This window comes from Cebus imitator, unplaced genomic scaffold, assembly GCF_001604975.1.
Source record: "Cebus imitator isolate Cc_AM_T3 unplaced genomic scaffold, Cebus_imitator-1.0 Scaffold125, whole genome shotgun sequence".
NCBI lineage: Eukaryota > Metazoa > Chordata > Mammalia > Primates > Cebidae > Cebus > Cebus imitator.
The window spans coordinates 1,638,019-1,660,154 of NW_016107440.1; the positions used below are offsets into that span (position 1 = coordinate 1,638,019).

The 22,136-nt window shown below is 35.1% G+C and overlaps 1 protein-coding gene across 1 annotated transcript in view; it reads left to right on the forward strand.

Annotated features, from left to right (window-relative positions):
- The window catches only part of ESCO2 (establishment of sister chromatid cohesion N-acetyltransferase 2), a 29,210-nt gene extending 7,074 nt beyond the window's left edge, over positions 1-22,136 (forward strand). Inside the window, exons 4-10 of the mRNA XM_037742675.1 lie at positions 1,482-1,539; positions 5,151-5,268; positions 6,427-6,558; positions 9,456-9,545; positions 10,172-10,315; positions 16,624-16,799; positions 20,091-22,136. Of these exons, the coding sequence (XP_037598603.1) occupies positions 1,482-1,539; positions 5,151-5,268; positions 6,427-6,558; positions 9,456-9,545; positions 10,172-10,315; positions 16,624-16,799; positions 20,091-20,223 (851 nt within the window). The 3' untranslated portion in view covers positions 20,224-22,136. The remainder of the gene's footprint in view (positions 1-1,481; positions 1,540-5,150; positions 5,269-6,426; positions 6,559-9,455; positions 9,546-10,171; positions 10,316-16,623; positions 16,800-20,090) is intronic.

Below are 22,136 nucleotides of genomic sequence, written 5' to 3' on the forward strand. Positions count from 1 at the left end.
GAGTGCAGTGGCGCGACCTTGACTCACTGCAACCTCCACCGCCTGGATTCAAGCAGTTCCCCAGCCTCAGCCTCCCAAGTAGCTGGTACTACAGGCGTGTGCCACCACATCCAGCTAATTTTTTGTGTTTTTTAGTAGAGACAGGGTTTTACTATGTTGGCCAGGCTGGTCTCGAACTCCTGACCTCAGGTGAGCCACCTGCCTCTGCCTCCCAAAGTTCTAGGATTGCCTAGAGTGCAATTTTAAGTGCAGTCTTTGTCTTTATCTTACTTCTGGTCAAAACGTTGTAGGACAGCTTCTCTTTTTCCCACTACCTTTTTCAGTGTTGTTATGCTATACAGGTGTAACATAGTTAGATTCATTTCTTACTGTCTGCATTCCATCTTAGGATGCCTCAATAGCCTGGTTGATATTTATACATATTTTTTTCTAATTTGATGTACATTGAAGTTCATTTTTTTTCCAGCAAAAATGAAGAAATGAAGTTCATTCTTTGTGATTTTTACAGTTCTGTGGGATTTATCAAATGTATAGAGTTACGTATTAGCCATTACAGTACCATACAGAACAGTTACTTCACCCTAAAATTTCCCTAAGCCTACACTTTGTTGTTAATTACTCTTTCCCCAAGCCCCCAGCAACCTTTAATTTGCTTTTTATTTCTATAGAAAAAATTGCACATATATATCCTTTGGGGTCTGGCTTATTTTGCTTAGTAATACATTTAAGATTCATCTATGTCTTTGGGTGTATCAGTTGTAATTCTCATTTGTCACTGAACTATCAATATACCATAAAATTTCTTTATATATTCTGGATATAAGTTCTTGATCAGATATATGATTGCAGATATTTTCTCTCCTCAATCTGTGGCTTGTCTTTTCATTCTCTTATTTATTTTTTTTTTTTTTGTAGAGAAAAATATCTAACTTTGATAAAGTCCAATTTTTTAAAAAATGTATTGTGGTTTTGGTGTTGTATGAAAAAACTTATCACCACATTTCAAGTTCATGAAGTTTTTTTCCTAATTTTTTAGAAGTTTTATAGTTTTATGTTTTTACTTTATTATTAATTTTTTTGTAGAGATGCAGTCTTACTAAATCACCCAGACTGGTCTTGAATTCCTGGCCTTAGGCTATCCGCCCACTTTTAGCCTCCTAAAGTGTTGGGATTACAGGCATGAGCCACCAGGCCTGGTCATAGTTTTACATTTAGATGTGTGATCCATTTTGAGTTAATTTTACCTAAGGTTTGAATAGGTGTAATTTTTTTTTTTTTTTTTTTGTATATGGACGTTTAATTGGTCTATTTACATGGTCCAGCACCATTTGTTGACTATTTTTTCTCCACGGAGTTACCTTTGCCTCTTTGTTAAGTCTTGATTTTAAGTAGTATTTTGTCTTACTAATCTTTGAAATCTTATAAATTAAAGCTTTGATTTTATTTAGTAATACACATTATCACAATTTTTTCCCTACCAGTTTCTCCTAAGTCCACTGTCTATCCAATCTTCAATGCATCTTCAGTCAGTTCAAAAAGGTGAGAATTGTTATTGTTTTAAAGTCTAAGCCTTATAAATCATCGGTCCTTTGGGTCTCTTTTTTAGTTTCATGCTACTTAATTTGGGGAGGTTTTTTTTCTTCCTCACTAAGGGGAATAGGAGACTAATTTTGAGAATAGAGCAATGAAATCAGTCCCTCATAGAAACATCATAAAAACTTGAGATGGAAAACTTCCTCATAGGCTTGACTAATCATCATTGCTAACATTATTGTATAATACCTGACTCAAAATAAGTAGTTTTTATATCTGTTATCTCAATTATCACAACAGCTTAGAAGGTAGACACTGTTATTCTATTTTCAGCCTAAGAAACTGTTAGTAATTGAGCCACAGTTGCACAGCTATTAGGGGCTAGGATCGGGACTAGAATCTGTATCTGAACCAAATGTCCATTAGGTTATATTGCCTTCCTTGGGTGAAAGTATACTAATCATAGCTAAAACTTAATAAGCATTTACAACTTGATGATGTAGGCACCATTACCCCATTTTGTAGATGAGGGATCTGGCTGCAGGAATAAGTAACTTGCAGCAGTTTAACATTACCATAAGGTATAGCTGAAGCTACCAGTATCCTATTCAAAGCTAAAGACTGTGATGGGGGAGGCATCAGAGCTCTGAAAAAGTAGTTTCTTAGAGTCTAAACATCCTCTTCCTAATTAGCTTTGATCTTTCTCTCCCCATTTGGTTATAAATAACTTCATATATTAAGCACGGAACTTCCTGGCTACATTACATTACTCTCAGAGAACATCACCTTAAATTGCCTCAGTGATTAGGTTGGGTGGGCAGCTTTTCTCTTCAAAGGTTGGTTTCTAGTTTTTCTCACCTTCCCATTTCTTGCCTGTGTTATCATCTTTCATGACCTTTTATTGAAGATGGGAGCTGCACAGAATACCATGGACTAGGTAATTTATAATGAACTGAAATTTATTTGACTCACAGTTCTAAAGGCTAAGAAGTTCAGCATCAAGCAGCCACATCTGGTGGGTGCCTTCTTGCTGCATGATCCCGTGGCAGAAAGCAGAAGAACAAGAGAGTGTTCATGACAGAACAAGAGAGCTTGGTTTGCAGTCTCACATCCTTCAATAATCAACATTAATCCATTTATGAAGGTGGAACCATCATGAGCTAACACCTCCCAAAACTTGTTACAGTGGAGATTAAGTTTTCACACATGAACTTTGGGGGACGTGTTCAAACCACAGCAGAAGCCTTCCACAATTAACTGATAAAAGTGTATACTAATTTAGTCTAGCATAAAGAGACAGGCCGGGCATGGTGGCTCACACCTGTAATCCCAGCACTTTGGGCGGCCGAGGCTGGTGGATCACCTGAGGTCAGAAGTTCAAGACTAGCCTGGCCAACTTGGTGAAACCTCATCTTTACTAAAAATACAAAAATTAGCTGGGCATGATGGGACTCACCTGTAATCCCAGGTACTCGGGAGGCTGAGACAGGAGAAGAGCTTGAACTCACAAGACGGAGGTTGCAGTGAGCCAGGAGCATGCCACTGTACTCCAGTCTGGGCGACTGAGCAAGACTCTATCTCAAAAAAAAAAAAAAGACAGTGGGATGCTATTTGTTAAATAATATGAAATTGCTCTTTTTGTAGACTCCAAAACATCAGGTATCAGCAATTTCTTGAAATTTAATCTGTTCAGGTAGATTACAGATTCTCAAAGTGCTTAGTCTCACATTTGTTTTTTGGTTTTTAAGGCTCATTCAGTGAACATTTAGAGAGTATTTATCATGTACTTTTGAAACTATACTGAACCCTAGAGATATGAAGATAATTAATGTGGTCTTGCTATCAAGGAGGTTATGGTTAGAGGAGGGTATACATTTAAACAAGTATAGTTTAGTATTACAATTGCTAAAATGGAAGCAAAGAGATGGCTGTCACACATGCAGGGTCAGGGAAAGCTGAGTTACTTAGCAAAGGCTGCATAAGGTGAAAAGGGTCAGTGACTTGGACAAGTCTTTTTCATACTGCAGGTAGCAGCCCTTTAGTAGTTTTCTTAGATAAGTTTAGGATGTCATATCTAGCATTTATTTTTAATGGAATAGTGTATCTCTCACATAGCAAGTATATTTAGTGACACTTTGGTTTTATGTTTGTACTAGTCATGATGTAAAATGTATTTCTTAGTATAGATTTGTCAAGTCAATTTGGAAACTACTTTTCAGATAAATGGTAATAAGGCAGCTTGACTTAGCTTAATGCAACAAAGCATTAGCTTTATTTTTTTTTCCACTTTTTTTTTCCCCCCTACTTTATTTTGTCAGGTTTTTTTTTCCTATTGTTTTTACTTCTTTGGGCCCTAGGGTTTTTTTTTTTTTTTTTTGTTTGTTTTCCCCTTGCCTATTTGCTTCTACTTTCTAGGGATTTCTGTGCCTTCAGTCCCTGGAAAACCGAGGTCTTTTCATTACAAGGCAAGGGTTACAAACTCAGTACCTACAGAACCAGCAGGCTGGGTGAAAACTAGGGCCAGCTGAAGAATTGCCCTTGAGACAGAGTCTTGCTCTGTCATCAGGCAGGAGTGTAGTGGCACAATCATGGCTCACTGCGACCTCCGCCTCCCAGGTTCAAGAGATTTTCCTGCCTCAGCCTCCCAAGTAGCTGGGACTACAGGTGCGTGCCACCATGCCTGGCTAATTTTTATATTTTTGATAGAGTTTGGGTTTTACCATGTTGGCCAAGATGGTCTCGATCTCTTGACATCATGATCCGCCCACCTTGGCCTCCCAAAGTGCTGGAATGACAGGTGTGAGCCATTGTGCCCACCCCTCAATGTCTCTCTTAATATTGGAAATACACATTTTTAAGTGAAATCTCTAGATTATAAAATATTGGTAGCTAACCCAAAGTCTTAAATAACCATATGGGCCAACCAAAACATATCTGCTAGCTAGATTTGGGCTGAGGGGCACCAGTTTTCAACCTCTGTAAGTGAATCTCAACATTCTTTCCTAATAGTTAAAGGTTGTCTCAACTACATCTATCCAGCCTAAACATGTTTTTTTTTTCCCCTTTAATAATTTCAAAGTCGTGAGATGCTGCTTTTGGTGTGAGGAAAGGCAGATTTAGTAGCTGCTTTGCTCTGGTAAAATGTTGGCTAGGTTATAATATGGTGACTGATTGCCTGTGGATCTGTGAAGTTCAGTATTATACTTATTTCCTCTAGTAGCTCAGGAATTTCTTTATAGCTGTATAGGTAAATATAGTACTAAGATTTGATAAAAAAAAAACAAAAAAAAAACTTTTTTTAAAATGTGAAGTCATTTCCAAAATGTGAATCTGTGTGCATCTGATATTATAAAAGAAAGTCCCTAGGACTTGGAGTCAGAAGACTAGAATTTGAGTGTTAACACTGCTATTCACTAGTTACTTTACCTTGAGTAAATTACTGACCCTCTCTGAGTGGGCCTCAGGTTTCTTCTTGTTCCTGTCCCTATTATCTCATCAAGTTAATGTCAGATAGCACTAAAAATTGCAAGGTAGTCTGTTAAATGTTGTCTTTCTTTCCATTGTAATACCACAAACATTGTAAATTTATATGATATTTATCAATTTTCTGTGTCAAGATCTTTAGGTGAAGAACAGTCTTCTGTGGGATCTGTCAACTTCTTGAAACAGACCAATATTCAGAAAAATACTAATATCAGAGATACAAGTAAAAAAACAAAAGACCAGCTCGTCATTGTGAGTAAAGTCAAAACAAAGCTTCTCCTATCTAGCCCTTTACAGAAAAAGCTTGCCAGCTCCTGTATTAGACAATTCATAACTTGGTGTTTTTTGTTTTTTGCTTTTCATTTTTGAGATGAAGTCTCACTTTGTTGCCCAGGCCAGAGTTCAGTGACGTGATCTTGGCTTACTGTAACCTCTGCCTCCTAGGTTCAAGTGATTCTCCTGCCCCAGCCTCCTGAGTAGCTGGAACTACAGGCACGTGCCACCACACTCAGCTAATTTTGGTAGAGACAGCGTGTCACCATATTGGCCAGGCTGGTCTTGAACTCCTGACCTTGTGATCCACCCTCCTTGACCTCCTGAAGTGCTGGGATTACAAGTGTGAGCCACTACACCCAGCCCAGAACTTAGTATTTTCAATGGCATTAAGGAATGTTTTATGTGACAGAATGGGAATTGTAGGTGGTGATATTGAATATTCTTGAATTTAACTGTGATTTTCTGAACTTTATTTTTTGTTAACTCTTGGGTCAAATAACTTTAACACTCTTTAAGAATTAAAGAGTTTAATATTCCTAGCTGCTTAAGGAAAAATATTGTGTAATTAAAAGTCCTAAAGTTTTTGCCCTTCGTGTTTGAAATAAGGCTTTTTGAGGTCTTTGTTTCATTAAAAACTTCCATTTTTAATTTTAGCTAAATTTCCATGATTTAATCTTATACCTTCTTAGAACCATGGGTCTAGTAAAGAATCTTATAAAAATAAAAGCATCTGGTTTTTTACACTGTCCATTCCAATAAACAATTGCCTCTCATCAATTTGTTGCATTTTTAGGTATCTTCTCTTTCTTTTTTTCCTTCCCCAAAGAGGTAGAGTCCCACCTTGTTGCCCAGGCTGGTCTTGAACTTCTTGGCTCAAGTGATTGACCCACCTTAGCCTCCCAGAGTGCTGGGATTACAGGCGTGAGCCACCACACCTGGACTGACCTCTTCTCATTTTATTTTGTCCTGGGGGTGGGAAGGAGGATATAGTGACCAGACTTTCATTTAGTTTTTTACTTGTCAGCAGAAAAAAATAAATAAGCTGAAATTTGAATGAATGATTATAGGAACTTAATTTAGAGCTACCTGTGCTATATTTAAATGGGCTTTTTTTTTTTTAATCCCCTATTATAGGACGCTGGTCAGAAACATTTTGGGGCCACTGTGTGTAAGTCTTGTGGCATGATATATACTGCTTCCAACCCTGAAGATGAAATGCAACATGTACAGCATCACCATAGATTTCTGGAAGGAATCAAATATGTGGTGAGCCAAAAGACAGTCTTTCAGTTTGTTCTAGAAGTAAAACTACTTTAAAGGAGACATTTCTTTTCCACCCGACCAGAATAGTTAACTTTTAAAGATGATGTTTCAAGCTTACTATCTCGATATAAGATAAATATTTTGTAAGCACTGCATTCTGAGAAGAGCTGAGCAGTCAAGAGATACAAACTTTAAAGACCTAAAGAGATCTCATTTTCTAGTATAGTGTCTTCTTTATAGATAGCTTTAGAAAAAATAGCCTTTCCATGACTTCTCCAGGTTTTTTCTGAGAGGAGAGTTCCCACCCATTTATTAAACACCTTTCAAATCCAAACACATCCTATCATTGGCCCTATCTTTATGATTGTACCTGCTACTCAGATACATTCTTTTTCCCTATTTTTATTGCTATAGTTAATACTTTCGCGATATTTTTAGCCTGTTTATAGAAACAGCTCGCTTTTTGGGTTCCCATAGTGCTACCAGAAATAATGTCTTAAAACATAAATCTAGTATGATTATACTTTTGGAAAGAAAAAGTTCCTGCCAGCAGTTTGGTACTGTTTAATCTGGCCTCAACCTTTCCTGTGTATGTGCACATAAAATATACGCTGGAGAAATTGTAGATGTGTATATTTAAATTCTTGCCCTCTCTGACCTGATTGTTCCATCAGCCAGAAAATTCTTTCTAAAACATACGTCCTGACATCATCTGCTTCAATTTGGACAGCTTTCTTTTGTACTAGGAATAAAACCCAGACTCCTTACCGTGGCCAGCAGATCTCTTCATATCTGGCTCCTGCCCACCTTGTAATATGACACATTCCTTCGCCAGTGCTAAGCTCCTGCTGCTGGAGTAAGCCGCATTCTCTGATGAAGCCAGAGTATTGTCTATACTGTATTGGAACCTCTGCCTCCCTGCAGCCTTTGCCTCCCAGGTTCAAGCAATTCTCATGCCTCAGCCTCCCTAGTAGCTGGGATTACAGTCATGAGCCACCACATTCAGCTAATTTTTGTATTTTTAGTAGAGACAGGTTTCACCATGTTGGCCAAGCTGGTCTTGAACTCCTGACCTCATGATGCGCTGACCTCAGCCTCCCAAAGTGTTGAGATTACAGGCGTGAGCCATTGCGCCCAGCCAGATTTCTTTCTTTTTTGTGGAAACATACTGAACATGTTATCCTTTATATATTTTGTATATTATTCTTGTCTTACAAATATATTCTGCCTGTCCCTTTTTTAAGTTTTAAATTTATGTTTTTGATATAGTAATATTTTCACGTTTCGAAATTCACAGGATATAAAAGTGTATCCAGTAAAGTGTTTCTCCATATCCCTTCCAGAAATCCCCTTAGCCCCTCTCTGCAGGTATCTATCATTAAAAAGTTCATCTATATATCTTTCAGAGATATTTTCTGCCTGTACAAGCAAATAGTATTACTTGGATTTTTTTTAACCTTTTTATGGTGTATATTGCTACAAAGAAAAGCAAATATTTAGGTAACTTGTGACCTCTGGATTTAAGTCAGGAACATCATCTCATTTCCAAAATTAGTAAAAAGTTTTTCCTATATTTAAAAAAACAGTTTTATAGCTATAAATTTTATGTTTAGAATTTTAATCCATTGGAAGTTTTTCAAGACATACTGTTAGAGATGGATCTTTCTATTTTTCCTAAAGGACTGCAAAGTGTGCCAACAGTACTGTTTGACTAGTTCATGTTCCACACTGATTAGCAATGCAACCTTTAGCGCATACCAAATTCTCTCATATAAATGGGTTTGTTATTGGACACTTTCACATCATCCATCTGTTCCTGTGCCAGTGCCATACTTTTACAAATGTAGCTTCATACTGTATTTGGATGCCTAGTTAGGTAAGTTCCCTTTCATCCTTTTCTGTAAAAAATGTCTTGACTTCTTGTGCACATTTACTCTTTCAAATAAAAAAAAATGAGCCTGTCAAGTGCCCCCCAGATAAAAAACTTACTAGAATTTTTATTGAAACTATAGTCAAACTGTCATTTTCTGTAGGGAAAAATATATTAGTATACCTTAGAAATTTAGTATAGTACATACTATAATGTAAACTTAGTATTTGCTGTATAAACTTAGTATATTCTTAGAAACTTAGTATGCCTCTGAGTCATATCTTTTATATCCTTAAGTAAAATTTTATAGTTTTGTCATGGATCTTGTTAAATTTATTTCTAATATTCCAATCTCATTTCTTCCAATCTTTAAGTCACTTACACCAGATTTTTTGCCACTCTCTACACTTGTGCTTATTCAGTTAGTTGCCTTAGCCTGAAGGCTGGTAATCACCTTCCCATTACTATACTCATTGACATTTTACCAAGGTTTTTAAACCCTTTTCAAGTCCCGTAATGCTTCAGTATCATTCAAACACTAGGGCCACATGCCCAGGCACCTTGCTTGGGATTGGGATTAAAGTAGTTGTAAGACTGAACCCATCTGTGGTCTTGTCAAGCATAAGGGACAGGCATATAAAGACTTTTATTTAGCCTTTTCTTGGAATTTGGCTTCTTATTCTAATGTCCCCTACCTGCCTGCTGGTCTCGAACTCCTTACCTCAAGTGAATCTGCCCACCTTGGCATCCCAAAGTGCTGGGATTACAGGCGTGAACCCAGCCCCTATACCTCATTTTATAATAGATCATATACATGTCTCCAGATAGGATGTCAGCTTATTGAGGGCAAGTACCTTGTCTTAGGCATCTTTTATTTCTCTTTCCACATTACTTTTAGTGGATTTCATCTTACCTTCTTTTATATCTGTTATTGTTTAGCCTTTAGTCTTCTCCACACCAAATTATTTAAGTTTGGTTTTTTTTTTCTCTTCACAAATTAAACAGTGACCCTTTTGTTTTCCTTTGGCAGGGTTGGAAGAAAGAACGTGTAGTAGCAGAGTTTTGGGATGGGAAAATCGTGTTGGTTCTGCCACGTGATCCAAGCTTTGCTATCAAAAAGGTATGGAACATTGTCTTTTTATTTCTTGCATTTCCCCAACCCCAAGAAATCAACCTATGTTGAAGTGTAAACTGCCTTTGCTGACAGATAATTTGCTTGGGCACGTGCTTAATGATTACTTGCATAGAAATTTATACAAAACTAAACTTAGAATTGTAGGAAAAGGATTAAAGAAGGCAGATAAGGCTCCACAGCTTATCTTTTATGTTCATATGTTCATCTTTCCCTTGTGAAAGGTAAACTAAGCTTTTCAGTGTTGAGAAATTAATGGCCCCTAGGGTCTATTTCTTATACTAGTGTGGCCTGTGTTTCTGAGGTTGGATGTTTAGCCACCGTGATCAATGAATAAAGCTAAAACAAATCTGTTTTAACGCTTCCTATTCTTTATCCTCCCAGGTGTCTGAATTTATGCTAAAAGTGATCTTTAAAGTAGGTTCTTAAAACCTTGTTTCCACAGTAGCAGCTACATGCATCAATAATGAAATAATTTTGAAGGTGTATAAATTTAAGAAATACAAATTTAAGGACTAAAGTAACAGTAATCATACATTTTGTGTATATAAATATGTATAGTTTCTATTGTACTTTTTAAAACATTCACCTATCTTGGTTTTTAAAATCATTAGGTAGAAGATGTCCAAGAACTTGTTGATAATGAATTGGGCTTCCAGCAAGTTGTTCCTAAATGTCCAAACAAAATAAAAACTTTTCTTTTTATATCTGATGAAAAGAGAGTAGTTGGGTGTTTAATTGCAGAACCCATCAAACAGGTATGTTATATTTCATTTAAATTATTGGCATAATTTGCAGGCAAAATAAAGAGAAAAGTTAGAAGTCTGTCAGCATTTAAGATTGCTATCGTTAATGACATTCTTTCTACTGATATATCCTTGACCATGTGGACAATTGAAGTTATTTATTTTTAATATTTGGAATTTTGCTTTATATAAACAGAATAGGTAAGCCAGTCTTAATTCGTGTAGTCATTTCCACAGCTGAACTATAAAGTATAGTGATTTTAAGTAAGCAGATCTATAGACTTAAGTTTTTAAAAATGTGGCTTAGTGAAGGTTAATATTTTTGGCAAAGTAGTCATTACTTATCCCTTAATTACATTCTAATTTAGGTACTAATTAGCAATTTTCTAGAAGACATATGGTTTCTCCTTGTGTTACTAGAAGTTGGGAGAGAGAAGCAGCCTGTTTGCATTTTTGCCAGTATAAGTGATCAATTTGGCCTTTTCCTTTCTTGTTAGCTTTATTAAGGTATAACTGACAAATAAAAATTGCAGTTATTTACAGTGTACAATGTGATATTTTGATACAGGTAGACATTGCAAAATGACTAAATCAAGCTAGCATATCTATCACCTCACATACTTATCAACTTACTGTGATGAGAACATTTAGATCTCTCCTAGCAATTTTTAAGCATATATTAGCTATAGTCATCATGCCGCACAATAGATCTGCAGAACTTATTCATCTTGAAACTTTGACTCTTTACCAACATTTCCCATTTCTCCCATCTCTCACTGCCCCAGCCTCTGGCAACCACCATTCTACTCTCTGCTCTCAAGTCAACTTTTGTAGATTACATATGTAAGTGAGATCTTGCACTATTTTTCTTTCTTGCCTAGCTAATTTCACTTAGCATAATGTCCTCCAGGTTCATTCATGTTGCAAATGTCAGGATTTCCTTTCTTGAGAGGCTGAATGGTATTCCATGTGTATATATACCACATTTTCTTTATTCATCCACTGATGGACACTTAGGTTGATTCTATGTCTTGGCTATGAATAATGCTGCCATGAACATGGGAGTACAGATTTCTCTTTGACATACTGATTTCAGTTCCTTTGTATATACACTCAGAAGTGAGATTGCTGCAAATGGTAGTTGTATTTTTATAGTAATTATTCTGACAGATGTGAGGTCCATTTCCCTGATGGATAGTCATGATGAGTGAGCATTTTTTCATGTCTGTTCTTCATTTTTACATCTTTTCAGAAATATCTATTCAAGTATTTGTTTTCTTGCTATTGAGTTATTTATGTATTTTGGATATGTATTCCCTGTTGTATATGCAAATATTTTTTTCCAATCAATCAGTAGGTTGGTTGATTTTCTTTCCCCACTTTGTGCTATGCAGAAACTTTTCAGTTTGACGTCACTTTTTTTTTATTCTTTTATTGCCAATGCTATTGGGATCATAGCCACATTATTGGCCCAAACCAATGTCAAGCTTTTTTCTTGTTTTTTTCATTATAGTTTTACAGTTTGAGGTCCCTCATTTTAAGTTTTTAATTCATTTTGAGTTGATTTTCCTATGTGGTGTAAGATAAGGCTCCAATTTTATTCTTCTGTTTTTGGATATTCATTTTTCCCAACATCATTTATCAAAGAGACTGCCCTTGCCCCATTGTTTGTTCTTGGCATGTTTGTCAGAGTCCAGTTGACACTAAATGCCTGATTTTATTTTATCTGTTTTGTGCCATTGATTGCTATGTCTGTTTTAATACCAGTAGGAGTGTAATGACCTTCAGCTTTACTCTTTTTGTCTAGATTACTTTGGCTATCTGTAATCTTTTATGGTTCTATAGGATGTTAGCACTCTTTTTGTATATTTTTGTGAAAAATGCTTTTGGAATTTTGAAAGGGATTATGTTGCATTTGTAGATTGCTTTGGGTAGTATGGACTTTTTAACAATATAAAATCTTCCAAGCCACGAACACTGGGTATCCTTCACTTTATGTGGACATTCTTCAGCTTCTTTCATCAGTGTTTTCTAGTTTTCAGTGTATGGATCTTTCACCTCCTTAGTTAAATTTATTCATAAGTGGTTTTTTTTAATGCTATTGTAAATGGATTGTCGTCTTGATTTCTTTTTTTAGTTTGTAGTTTGTTGTTCCTGTATAGAAATTCTACTGACTTTTTATGTTGATTTTGTATCCTTCACCTTTGCTGATTTTGTTTTTTCTGATAGTTATTTTGGTGGAGTCTTTCGGGTTTAAGTTCATGTCATTTGCAGACAGACTACTTAACTTTTTCCTTTCAATTTGAACACCTTTATTTCTTTTTTTTCTTCCTAATTGCTCTGGTGAGGAATTCCAGAACTATGTAGAGTAGAAATTATGAGAATTAGCACCGTTGTCTTGTTCCTGATCTAAGAGGAAAAGCTTTCAACTTTTCATTGCTTATATGATGTTAGCTGTGAGCTTGTGATATATGACCTTTAGTATATTGAGGTACATTCCATGTATATCTAATTTATTGAGAGTTTTTATCCTGAAAGGATGTCGAATGCCTTTTCTGTATTGAGATGTTTTGTCCCTCATTCTGTTAATACGATGTAGTACACTGATATGCATGTGTTGAGCCATCCTTGCATCAAGGGATAAAGTCCACTGGATCATGGTGTACTATTCTTTTAATGTGCTAGTTTGCACCTGTTTATCAGGGATATTGGGAGGTAACTTTTCTTGTAACATCCTTTTCTGGCTATCGAATTAATTCTGGCCTTGTAAAATGACTTTGAGGGTATTCTTCTTCAGTTTTTTGGAAGAGTTTGAGAAGGATTAGTATTCTTTAAATACCTGGTAGAATTTAACAGTGACATCATCACAGATGAGGCTTTCCTATGATGCAAGTTATTTTTTTAAATTGATCTCCTTTTTATTGGTTTGTTGAGATTTTCTCTTTCTTCATGATTTGATATAGGTAGGTTTTTATTCATCTATTTCTTAGAATTTATGTATTTCTTGTACATTACCTAATTTGTTGGTTTATAATTATTCATGGTCTCTTACGATCCTTTGTTCTTCTGTGATATCAGTTGTAATGTCTCCTCTTCTATTTGTGATTCTGTTGAGTCTTTTTTTCTTAGTCTAGCTAAAGGTTTGTCAATTTTATTACCTTTCAAAAGATAAATTTTGTTGATATTTTCTATTTTTCAAGCCCCCAGTTTATCTCCACTGATCTTTATTTTTTTCCTTCTACTGACTTTGGGCTTTATTCTTTTTCTAATTCTTTGAGTTGTAATGTTAGGTTATTTGAGATCTTTTTTATGTAGAACTGCTTTTGCTGCACCCCATTCGTTTTGGTATGTTGTGTTTCCATTTTCATTTGTCTCAAGAAATTTGTCAGTTTCCCTTTTCTTTGCTCTATTGGTTGTTCAGGAGCGTGTGGTTTAAGTTTCACATATTTGTCAGTTTTCCACTTTTTCTCCTGTCATTGATCTCTAATTTTATACTGTTGTGAAGGTTCTGTGTGCATTTCAAAAGAATGTGCATTCTGCTGCGAATGGATGAAATACTGTATGTATGTCTGTTAGGTCCATTAGGTCTGAAGTGTAGTTGAGTGTTTCCTGGCTGGACTTCGTGGCTCATACCTATAATCCCAACACTTGGGAGGTTGAGACAGGAGGATCGTTTGAGGCTAGTAGTTTACAAACAGGCTGTGCAACATAGTGAGACCCTGTCTTTACAAAAAAATGAGCCACACAGGACATGCCTGTAGTCACAGGTACTTGGGAGGCTAAGGCAGGAAGATCGCTTGAGCCCAGGACTTCAAGGCTGCAGCGTGCTATGATCGCACAACTGCACTCTAGTCGGGGCAAGTAAGACCCTGTCTCTTAAGAAAGGAAAAAAAAGTTCAGCATTTTCTTAATGATTTTCTATCTGGATGATGTATCTGTTGTTGAAAGTGGGATATTGAAGTCCCTTACTATTTTATATTATTTATTCTTTCAGATTCCCAAATATTTCCTTTATATATTTAGGTGCTCCAATGTTAGGTGGATATATATTTATAACTGTTTTATCTTCTTAATGAATTGACCCTTTTATTATGTAATTACTTTCTTTGTCTCTTGTGATGGTTTTGGACTTAAAGTCTATTTTGTATGATGTAAGAGTAGGTACTTCCTGTTCTTTTGGTTTCCATTTGCATGGAGTATATTTTTCTGACCCTTCACTTCCAGTCTGTGTGTATCTTTAAAGGTGAAGTGAATCTTCTGTAGGCAGTATATAGTTCAGTCTTGTGTTTTTTAATCCATTTAGCCACTCTGTGTCTTTTGATTGGCAAATATCCATTTTCATTTAAAGAAATTATTGATAAATAGAGATTTACTATTGCCATTTTGTTTGTTTTCTGGTTGTTTTATATATATTCCTTTGTTGCTCTCTTGTGGTCTTCCTTTGTGATTTGATGCTTTTCTGTAGTGGTATGCTTTGATTTATCTTTTATATACCTACTGTAGGTTTTTGCTTTATGGTTCTCATGAGGCTTACATAAAATATCTTATAATATACCAGTTTATTTAAAGCTGATAATTTCTGTCACCTACAAAAGCTCTGTACTTTTTTCTCCCTTTAGTATTACAAATTTTACAGTTTACATCTTTGTGTATTTATTTAAAAGGCTTTTTCCTTCTTTGATCTCAAAGAAGTAGACTCTTGTGCCTGTTAATAGGCAAGATACAGCCAGCTAACTCTTCTCTTCTACTCTCAGGTCAGAAACAATGTTTTCTTGTTGTTAATTAAAAACTAAATACTTATCAGAACAGATATAGTACATAAAAAATTGAGACAATACCAAATGCTGGTAGGGATATGGGGAAACTAGAGCTTTCACACAAATTGTCATTAGAAATGTAAAATGTTATAGCCACTCTAGAAAAAGTTTTGAAGTTTCTTAAAAAACTAAACATAGACCAGGCACAGTGGTTCACGCCTATAATCCTAGCCTTTTGGGAGGCTGAGGCAGGCGGATCACTTGAGGTCGGGTTCAAGACCAACCTGACCAACATGGCGAAACCCAGTCTCTACTAAAAACAAATGAATTAGCTGGGCGTGGTGGTGCATGCCTTAATCCCAGCTACTCGGGTGGCTGAGGCCAGAGAATTGCTTGAACCCAGGAGGTGGAGGTTGCAATGAGCTGAGATTGTACCACTGCACTTCAGCCTGGACAACAGAGTGAGACTTTGTCTCTTAAAAAAAAAAATTAAAACAAAACAAAAAACTATATTTACCATATGATCCAGCCGTTTTTCTCTTGGGCATTTAACAAAAACAGATGAAAACTGATGTACACACAAAAAGCTATACAAGAATGCAAGAATGTTAATAGCAGCTTTATTAGTAATAGCCAAAACCTGGTAGCAACCAAAGTGTCCTTAAATGCTTTAGGTGAATGATAAACAAGCTATGATACATCCATATGATAGAATATTACTGAGTGGCAAAAACGAACAAAGAATTGATTTACGAGTCTCAAAGGCATTATGCTGAGTGGAAAAAAGCCAATCTCAAGAGATCATATGGTGTATGATTTCATTTGTTTAACATAACATTCTCATTATAGTCATGGAGAATAAATTGGTGGTTGTCAGGGATTGGGGATGGGAGAGGGGGATCGTGTGGATGTGACTATAATGAGCAAGAAGATACTTGTGGTGACTCAATAGTTCTGTACTTTAATTGTGATAATAGTTGAATGAATATATAGGTATGATTAAATGTCATGGAATGATACACACACATTATACCAATGTTAATTTCATGGTTTTGGTATTATACCAGTTATGGAAGATGTAATAATTGGGGATAACTCAGGGAAGGATACATGGTCATCTGTAGTGTTTTTTTAACTTCTTATGAATCTATTTCAAAATAAAAATGTTTAAGAAACTTGAAATGCCAACCAAACTTCATAGTTAATAGATATAAATCTTTAGTGTTACTGGTTTTTTTAGGTTGTCATATATACATTTTAGGATGGAGAGAAAGAGAGGTTTATATACTTTATTAAAGGAAGAGTCTAATGCTTAACAATTGCTTAAGTTAAAGAGGAAAGTTTCATAATGGTATGGGATGCACTAGAATGTGTGAATGTCTCAACTATTTTTTATAAAGCATTGCGTGACTAAATGGATAAGAATTTAAGAAATATAAAATATTAACATTTTTGGTGGAGATAAAAGTTAAATTTTTGATACTTGTTTAAGGAATTTTTTTTTTAAAGCATTGTGAGCTCATCTGTGCTGTTAGCTGTAGATGCTTCTGTATATCATTGCAGGCCTTTCGTGTCCTGTCTGAACCAACTGGTATGCAATCCCCAAACTCTAAAGAATGTCCTAGGGCTTGGCAATGTTCAGATGTACCAGAACCTGCAGTCTGTGGGATAAGTAGAATCTGGGTTTTCAGATTGAAGAGAAGAAAGCGCATTGCAAGACGACTGGTTGATACTCTCAGGTAAGAAATAAAATGGATCTAGATGCAGAACCTTAGGTTCATAGCTTTCTTAGAATCTCTCGGCTCCGAGCTGTAAAGGGAAGGATATTGGTAAGATACTTCTGTATGAATACTATCAAAGTCAGGGTAAGGAAGGTATTGGCACTAGAAAAACAATGTTAGATGTACTCAGCCTTGGGCGCAACATTCCAAGTCTAAAACATACTGGCCCACTGCTTTTCAAACTACCTGTGCTAAAGGACTAGTTTAATTTGTCACAGACCAACAATAATAAAATAAAAATGGATTGCTAGAAAAAAAAGGAAAAACAGCATAGTTTGAAGTGAAAAAAAGGAAAAACAAAAAAAATATAAGCTTGAATTTTTATTAGACTTAGCAGATTGAAATTATGCTTCAATAAATATAACCTGTACAAAATAAAGGTTTGCATAATTACAGAAGCTGTACATGTTCATTGACAGTGACTAGGTAATTAAGACTTGCTATAACTCAAAAGCATAACTAAAAAACTGGATTTGTGAGACAATCCATAGAACAAGAGAAAATAGTTACAAATCATTTGTCAAAGGAGGGTCTGATACCCATAAAATAATTCTTAGGACACAATTAAATGAACTTAATTTAAAAATGGACAAAGAATTTCAGTAGACATGTCTCTAAAGATGAATTGCAAATGGTTAATTCAACATAAAAAGATGCTCAACATCTTTAGGTATCAGGGAAATCACAAAACAAAACCACAGTGTGATGCCACTTTATACCCAGTAGGATGACTGTAATAAAAAAACAGACAAGTGTTGGTGAAGTTGTAGAGGATACTGAAACCCTTGTACATTGCTGATAGGAATGTAAACTGGTACAGTTGGTGTGGAATACAATCTGACAATTTTTCAGAGTTAAACTGTTAATGTGACCTAGTAGTTCCACTCCTGGGTGTATACTCAAGAAAACACATCCCCACAAAACCTTGTACATGAAGGTTCATAGCAGCATTATTTACAAAAGCCAAAGGATAAATAATCCAATATGTGATTAATGAATAAATGTGGTGTATCGATAGAGTAATAACAACCGGATATTATCAAGCCGTAAAGGAAATTCTGGCTCACACTACAACGTGGAGGAACCTTGAAAACATTATGTTAATTGAAATAAGTCAGTTGCAAAAGATCACACATTGTGTGATTAATTTATATAAAATGTCCAGANGAGTGAAAGAAGCCAGTCATAAGATACCACACATTGGAAAACAGCATTGAGATGACATGTCCCAGAACTGGCAAATCCAGAGGCAGAAAGTAGATGTATAGTTTTCAGGGACTGAAGAAAGGTGAATGGATAGGAACTAATAATGAGTACAGGGTTTGGAATAATAAAAATGTTCTAGAATTAGATAGTGGTGGTGATTGGACAGTATTTGTTAACATACACAAGACTACTCAGTTGTACACTTTTAAAGGGTGAGGCTTATGGTATATGAGTTATATCTCAACCAAAAACGTTAGTCTTCATTTTTAGCTCCCATGTGCACAATTGAACTAACACCATTGCGGTTTAAAGTTTCCAATATCACAAATGAGCTTGTTTGCCAATTTACATAATACAGGTTATATGAATGAGTTTCACAAGACTTATTCTCTCAACTTCTACATATATTTCATTGTGGACAGATAATGTACAAACTGATAACCTCACTTGGAATAGTGTTATTCAAGCCTCTTGCATTCTGTGCCACTTTTAAAGAATGAATACCAAGACCACTATGGGAACCCAATCTTGGGCCATAGTCAACCACACCTACTTACCAAGGGGGGGATCAGTAGGAAAAAATGATATCTTAAAAAGATTTTTATTTGACAATTAGTTATGAAACACTTTTTTTTTTTTTTTTTTTCTGAGATGGAGCTTCACTATTGTTGCCCAGACTGGAGTGCAATGGCACGATCTCGGCTCACCACAACCTCTGCCTCCCGGGTTCATGCAATTCTCCTGCCTCAGCCTCCTGAGTAGCTGGGATTACAGACATTCGCCACCATGCCCAGCTAATTTTGTATTTTTAGTAGAGATGAGGTTTCTCCATATTGGTCAGGCTGGTCTTGAACTCCTTACCTCAGGTGATCTGCTCACCTTAACCTCCCAAAGTATAGGGATTACAGGCATGAGCCACTGTGCCTGGCTAAAATACTTCTTTTCTATGTTTTATATTAAATAGATACATAAATTTGGTATGAGGAGTACCAGTATGTAACCTAGTTGTATCATATTATGTATTTAATTATAGTTAATATATTAGAAGGTTATGTCTTCTAATTGAATCAAATTCTTTAATTTTTTATTCTGAAATAATTTCAAACTTACAAAAGAGCAGCAAGAATAGTAAGACTTTGTCAAGATCCATTCAGTTCAACATTTACCTCATTTGCTTTACCATTCTGTGTTTAGATAAGCTTTCTGAATTATTTCAAAGTAAGTTACATATATTATGCCCCTTTACCCCTTCATGCATCAGTGTGTATTTCTTGAGAACAAGAATATATTATATTTGATACAGTTATCACATTTGGGAAATGTAATATTGATATAATGCTTTTATCTGACAGTCCATATTTCACTTTTGTGTGTTGTCTCAAATGTCCTTCGTGGCATTTTGTTTTTCTGCCCAGTGACTCATACTGCATTTAGTTGTCACATCTCTTTAGTCTTTGTTTTCCCTAATCTGGAAAAGTTTCTTAGCCTTTTGACATTGAAGAATTTGAAGAGTGCAGGCCAGTTATTTTATGCAATATCCCTCAATTTTGATTCTCTTTTTTTTTTTTTTCTTTCATAAACAAGTTGTGGGAGATGTTAAATTAACCATTTCCTTGTTACTTTTAATCCTAAGGTGGGCAAGATCAAGGAGAGTTTAGTCAAAATGCAAATGATTTTTGCCTTCTTAAAACTCTGAGTGCATGTTTTCTTTGAAGAAAATATAGTTACTGGTTAAAATTGGTGATTTTTTTGTTTGTTCTAATTATCTGTACTTTTAATTAGCAATATGATCTTATATTAGTTGCTCTTTACCACGGATATCCTAGAGTTAGGTGGATGGTTCCCTTTGCCTCTCAGCAGAATTTTTTCTGGACCTTAGTTTTCTCGTCTTTGAAATGATATCATTAGACTTCTTTCTCTAAAATATAAGGCATTTTTTCACTTACTAAAAATAAGTTTGCTTTAAGTCAAGAGTATTAAACTGCTCATGTAAATTAGAATGTTAAGTTGCTTCCATTATTAAATCATCTTTTCCTCTTTTAGGAATTGCTTCATGTTTGGCTGTTTTCTGAGCACTGATGAAATAGCATTTTCTGACCCGACACCAGATGGCAAGTTATTTGCAACCAAGTACTGCAACACACCTAATTTTCTTGTGTATAATTTTAATAGTTAAAGCTGATTTCAGTTATAAAGCAGTTACTATCTGGATAAGTTCAGAGAGATCTTTATTATAAAATATAAACTTTTAATATTAAAAAAAATACCAAAACTCAGTTATGCACACAGACACACATACACACATATCACAGTTTTGTTCCTTATGAGTTGAAAAGTCAGGAATTAAATTTGTTGAAAATTATCTGGGATTCAAAGGAAGGAAAAATCTTCGGGTGATTTACTGATTAGCACTCTGAATTGTTAATTACAATTACACTCTGAAATTTTGTAGGTATAATTGGAAAATTACTTGACTGTTATGTAAGAGCATTGACAAAGGAAAGTGATTTTTGTCTAGAAATGTGACCTGGTCTTCTATAAAACACACTGTTAGACCAGGATTATCTAATGCCCCATCAGAAGCAAAGAGGCAAATTTACACTTGGGCAAGTAATTTCTATGCTCAATTTGTAAAAGGAATTCCTGAATGTTTTTTTTTAATAGAGGCAGGGGTCTCATTATGTTTTCCAAGCTGGAACTTTTGGGCTCAAGCGATCCTCCAAAAGTGCTGGGATTACAGTCATGGCCCACCGTGCCCAGCATCATTCCTGACTTTTCTATATGAAGTCTTTACTTGGTAGGCACTCATCTGTACTAACTCAGTTTGAGTATCTTTGGAAAATGTTTAGAATTTATTTTTTGTAACAAGAAAAAATGGTAAGGATTAATATTATCCTATTTGCATTTCCGTAGAGCAGAATTCTATAGCTTAATGTTTAATCTTTTTGAAAATAAAATTACATGTTCATCTGTCAGATTTAAAATTATACTTAATAATTGCACTATTTTATTTTTTTGTTTGGAAATATTGGTAGTACTGCTTTAGGAACTTATTACTGGCAATTGATGTCATTAACAAAATGCCTAGTTGGAGTAGATGATACATTTGGCCTTATTTTCTAATTTTTTGCTTATTTAAAATGCACCTTACTTGTTCTATATGGCAAAAGTCTTTACAAAATATATGGTTATAGAACCAAGGTTAGTAAATATACATACGCTGGTGGATCAGAGACCATGACTCTGTTTAAATACAATGAAATGTTCGCACATTTTACTTGTATAATCCTTGGATACTTTAAAAAGCAAAACATTATTCAAATTGTTCTGATTCTAAGAAATCATTCAACTGCTAGCAATAAGACTCTAGGCAAGTTGTTTTATAGATTGTAATTATACATAGAACTATTAATCTGCTTTCATTTTATTTGCCTATAAGTTAACATGGTTCCAAAATTTAAAAGCCTGGGTTCCCAAAAGAATGTGGAAGTGTTAAAATGTGTGTAATTATGCAAACATTTTAATGCTGTTTTCTGCACTTCTGTTTATTTTTTTTTATTTTATTTAAAAATTTTAATTAGCATTTTGCTTGCTTAATGGTTTTGTCATCAATTAAAATTATTTAATAGTTTATTTTATACAACTAAATCTGATTTTTTAAATTATACTTTATCATAAAAATAATATATGTTAAAAAAATTCATATACAGAAATAGAGATTGCCAAAAGAAAAGGCTTCCCATTATCCTGCTTTGGATGTAGTGTGTATTACTTTAGATTAACTAAATACATATGCAGTTATTTTGCATCTTGCTTCACTTCAGTATGTCTTAGATATGTTGTATTTCAGGAACTTTTTATATTTTAAATATAGCATGATTTGCTGTTGATACTGTTGGCTTGATTGGGTGGATTTTTTGTTTTCGTTTAACACATACAAGAAGCAAGTGCACTGAGAAGATCTCAAAGCAACAATACCCCAATGACAGTGAGCACACCTACCACCCAGATCTTGGTTGGTTACTTTCTTTTTTCCCCACCCTAGGCTGAAGTGCAGTGGTACAGACATGGCTCACTGCAGCCTTAACC